At 40.9% G+C, this 4,939-nt stretch overlaps 1 protein-coding gene across 1 annotated transcript in view; it reads right to left on the reverse strand.

Moving 5' to 3' along the window:
- Nucleotides 1-3,930, reverse strand: part of LOC101300468 (protein transport protein Sec24-like At3g07100-like) — a 7,007-nt gene extending 3,077 nt beyond the window's left edge. The window contains exons 1-6 of the mRNA XM_004304887.1: nt 2,875-3,930; nt 2,656-2,794; nt 2,208-2,398; nt 770-877; nt 477-680; nt 72-303 (exon numbers count right to left, since the gene is read on the reverse strand). Coding sequence (XP_004304935.1) covers nt 72-303; nt 477-680; nt 770-877; nt 2,208-2,398; nt 2,656-2,794; nt 2,875-3,930 — 1,930 coding nt within the window. The remainder of the gene's footprint in view (nt 1-71; nt 304-476; nt 681-769; nt 878-2,207; nt 2,399-2,655; nt 2,795-2,874) is intronic.
- Between the last annotated feature and the right edge of the window lie 1,009 nt (nt 3,931-4,939).

Below are 4,939 nucleotides of genomic sequence, written 5' to 3' on the forward strand. Positions count from 1 at the left end.
CTATATATATATATATATATATATGATTTTATTAAAACAAATGTAAGGAAAATGATATGAAACACACATACCTAATGAGGCTATATCTGTGTACTTGTCACTAAAGGCATAAACGTCTACTCCTATCTGGAACTTGGTAAATTCTGCAGCCATCTGCTTGTAGAAAGGATCTTCTGGTAGCCTCAGAGGATGTTCTTTATCCGTTCCATAGACACGAAGCTCATCTCCACGTAATTTCAAGCGGCCAACACCAAGAGATGGAAGTGTATTTTGAAAAATTAACAATTTTCCACCAAGTTGACTCTGCAAAAGCACACACATCCCCAGAAGTTATTGCAAAACAACTGAATAATTAAACTCTCAAAAAACTGCATCAAGTAAGTAACTACATAACAAGAGAAATACAAAACTACTCAACGATGGGTTGAATACTCTGTCCAAAGTTCAAAATACTGGGAGTGGAAAAGCTAACACACCATAAGCATAAGTGAGGCTTTAAGAGCTGGACCAAAAGCAGACTCCACATTTGAGTTGTCCTGGAACATGGACGGCAAGCTATCTAGGAAGGTCTCGACAACACTTCTTGATTCAGATAAGTTGACCAGAAGATCATCTGGCAATGGCACAAATATGTCATCCAAATCTGAGACCACCATCATTTGAGGCTGTGTTAAAGAAGACTGCAATGCAAATCCAACAGAAAAGAGCACATATGTTAGGGGTTGATGAAACACGAATCTTATATCAACAAGCCCCAGAAGACACATACCTTCATATTATAAAAATGTACTGTGCTGTCAAACGTTGCAAACCCTATTTGTGTTCTGGGGTGGCCAGGCAGCTCATCCAAACATGACCGGATAGTTTGGGCCACAACCTACAAAAGGCCAGACTTAAAATTCATTCATTCCAACAGATAAGAGCAATCCTTGAGAATAATTTCTCAAAAGTATAACAAAATAATGCCAAATGACAAGTCGGACACTTGGGCTATCGGTTAAATTCGCTTTAAACAGGTAAATATCACATTTTAATATTTCCAACAGGGAGAATGAGGGTCCTGACTACTAACATATCAAGATCAAAGGAAAAGAATTAGATATAGAAAGAGAGAGAGAGAGAGAGAGAGAGAGAGAGAGAGAGAGAGAGAGAGAGAGAGAGAGAGACGACACACACACANANATATATAGTACGTAACGTACGTAACTAACTAACTAACTAACTAACTAACTAACTAAACTAACTAACTAACTAACTAACTAACTAACTAACCTAACCTAACCTAACCTAACCTAACCTAACCTAACCTAACCTACCTACTACTACTACTACTACTACACACACACTACGTACGTACGTACGTACGTACGTACGTACGTACGTACGTACTACTACTACTACTACTACTAACTAACTAACTAAACTAAACTAAACTAAACTAACTAACTAACTAACTAACTAACTAACTACTACTAACTAACTACGTACTACTACTACTACTACTACTACGTACGTACGAACGAACGAACGTAACGTAACGTAACGTAACGTACGTAACGTAACGTAACGTAACGTAACGTACGTAACGGTAACGTACGTAACGTACGTACGTACGTACGTACGTACGTACGTACGACGTACGTACGTACGTACGTACGTACGTACGTACGTACGTACGTACGTACGTACGTACGTAGTAGTAGTACGTACGTAGTAGTACGTAACGTACGTTAACGGTAACGTTACGTACGTAGAGTATANAGTTANGAGAGATAGGANAGAGNAGAGAGAGAGAGAGATACATTACCCAGCCAATAGATAGATAAACTGTGTTAAGGACCTTACACCACAAAATATTATATAAACATAAGCAACTCAATAACCATGCCACTCTAACCACTGCAAAACCCTCGTCTATCAGGACAATGCATGAAAACATGCCCTGAGCTAAGCACCTGAGAACCTACTTATATCACTTCGACAAAATAAAACCAAAGAACATACTAGATCCAATTTCCTAACCTAAATCACAGAACGTCTGTCATTATACCCACATGGGCAACCGAGAAAGAGATGATCTAGGAATCAGTCATAATATTCCGCAAGGTACTGCAGTTGTACTACTGTATTTAATAAAATAACAGGTTTCCATGATGCAAAACTCATTTACGTAAAAAACATTGAAAAAGAAAGGAAAACCTGTTTACCTCAATCATACCACTTTTCACTGCAGATGAAGAAACATCGATTAAGAAGAAATATAGTGGTGGCATAGGAGCCCGCACCATATATTCAGTTGGAGCAACAAATTCCACACTACCATGTGTAAGCTCAGGTCGCTGGTCCATATCAATTCTTCTGCCAGTGGCATCCAAATTGGCAAAGTAATCACCTGGAACTGTATAAAAGATAAACAACATTATTTATGCACCCAATAAAAAAATTAATGCAGGATATACTTTCCAAAAACCAAAGAATGAAACAACACCCGCTGTAGTGGAGTCAATTCGTAACCGAAATCATGTAGTCATTTGTGGGAAACTTGATCATTTATCATCATAATGGGTTTTACCATATTGTGCCTGCATTAGACTTTGACTTTTTCCCAAAAGAAAAAAGAAAAAACATTTGGGGGAAAGGAGATAGGAGCTTTACCATCATTAAGTAGAGCACAGATATTGCAACGCCACTTTCTTCCAGCATCTGTAAATGTCACATATGGGTTTACATATGTCCGACATCTTCTACAGCGAATGATCCCAGCAGCACCAAAATTAACCACTGGCACTTCCTCCTAGAGGAAACAAGAAATATATAATTACAGCAAATCCAACTTCAATCAACTTTGAATAATAAGATAACGAGAGCACTTACCCCCTCAGGTGATTCCGCAAGTGGACAAACAACAGCACCCAGAGGTAGATGCCACCTTGAAGACAAAGACTGGGAACTTGGTATCGCACCAGTTGTAAACCTTAAAAATCTAGGATTGCAATTCATGGGGTACATCTGAGCAAGTAATTTTGGCTCCACATCACCATCCAAAGGCCTTGGCAGAGCTTTAGGGTCAATTCCAGGTTCAATTGATCCAGGAACAGATCCAATAGATAGTGAGCTGAAGTCCTCTGTCAAGGCTTGGACACCACCAAGTGGAGGTCCAGAGCCAGGATGCTGCACACCCAGTGGAGCTGCCACTGGTGGAGGTATACCATAACCTTGCTGAGCAGCGAAAGGGGAAGATGCTGCAGGTGGGGCGGGAAAGCCTCCTGAGGCTTGTGAAGTTGGACGTGGATATCCCGGGAAAGATGTCTGCGCATTTGGCTGGGGAGCTGGGAAGGACAAATCTGATGGAGACTGATGAAGACTCATACTTTGTGAAGCAGAATACATACTTTGAGGTGGAGATCCCATTTGTACAGGAGGCATCTGCTGCTGCGGTCGATGATATGGAGCTTGACCTCCAGGAGGTTGAAAAGGTAGCTGGCCCATAGGTGGAGGACGGGAAGGCGGTGGAGGCGCTGTCGAAGGAAACTGTGGTGTTGAAGAATATGGTGGAGCTGGGAAACGGGAGAAAGGTCCAGCAGTTGGTGGGGCATTTGTTGTTGGTGGAGGCGGCACAGATGGATCATTAAACCTAGCTGGTGTGCTAGGCCTAAAGGCCTGTGGTCCACCTGGAGGCCCAAAAGATGAGAAAGGCATCGTAGTCTGTGGGGGCACCGGTGGAGTAGGTCTGAAGGTAGAAACATCTGATCCGGCCACAGGCACAGATGAAGAGAAAGGTGTCTGTGAAGGAGGTCTAGAACCAGGTGCCTCTTGTCCGACAACAGGACCTGAAGATGAAAAAGGGGTCATGGTCTGAGGAGGAGCAGCAAAAGGTGTAGTGGTAGGTCTTGGAGTGAAATTTGGTCGACCAGGATTTTCAGTCCCCATAGGTGTCTCTATAATCACTCGCTATTTCAGTGATACCAATGCTCTCATGAGATAAACCTGCTACTGCATGCAAGAAAAGAGGTCTGGTATATCATCCCAACAGAATTACCAAACATCACAGCCTACACTACCACTCATACCAACAGTGTAATAAACTTGCGAAAAATAAAAACAACGAAAAGTTCAATTATTTACTTTTTCTCAATATTGTTAGAACAGATCAAGATACTCTATCTCACATTCTCACTGCTAAATTCATCTAGTCTAGCAAAACTAGTAAAGCAGCCCATTCAGCGTGTCATACTAAATTCAGACTTCATAATTTTCCATATTTGACTAGACCCTAGCACGATTGATCATTCGATTAAGCTTCCATTAACAAGGATCAGCAACAATCTACCACAAAAATACCTAGTTGGGCAACACTAAAACCCTGCGAACCACCCCGATTCAAACTCTGAACTCTCTGAAGTCTAAATCCTACATCTTCAATACACAAACTGTACATAATGGATCAACAGATACTAATAATTGATTTCCCCTAACCAATTATGTATCGAATACGTATAAACAATGCCTAAACCATCAATCTTACGAGCTAATACTCCAAAACACTGCATTCGAAATCCTATAAAGCACAGATACTGAAACAAGAACGTAAATTGATACACAGCAAAGTAGCAGATCTTAGCGATACGATCAAAACCAGAACACTAAGCTATCCAATTTCCATGTTTGATTCAAACACCTATAACGATCAGATACGAAAACAAACCCTAGATTAAGAATTGAGCCAAAAATTGTGCATGTTGAAACCGTAATTAGAAAACTGAAAGAGACCCAAGTGCGATTGGGAGTTCAATTTTGAAACTTTAGGTGAGAGAGAATGAGTTTTAGGGTTTGACTGAATCGGCGAGGCGAATCGAGATTCAGAGAGAGAAGGAAGCGTACCTTGCTAGAGAGAGAGAGAGAGAGAGAGAGAGAGAGAGAGAGTAGTAGAAGAAGAAAG

This window comes from Fragaria vesca, linkage group LG6 (assembly GCF_000184155.1).
Source record: "Fragaria vesca subsp. vesca linkage group LG6, FraVesHawaii_1.0, whole genome shotgun sequence".
Taxonomy (NCBI): Eukaryota; Viridiplantae; Streptophyta; class Magnoliopsida; order Rosales; family Rosaceae; genus Fragaria; species Fragaria vesca.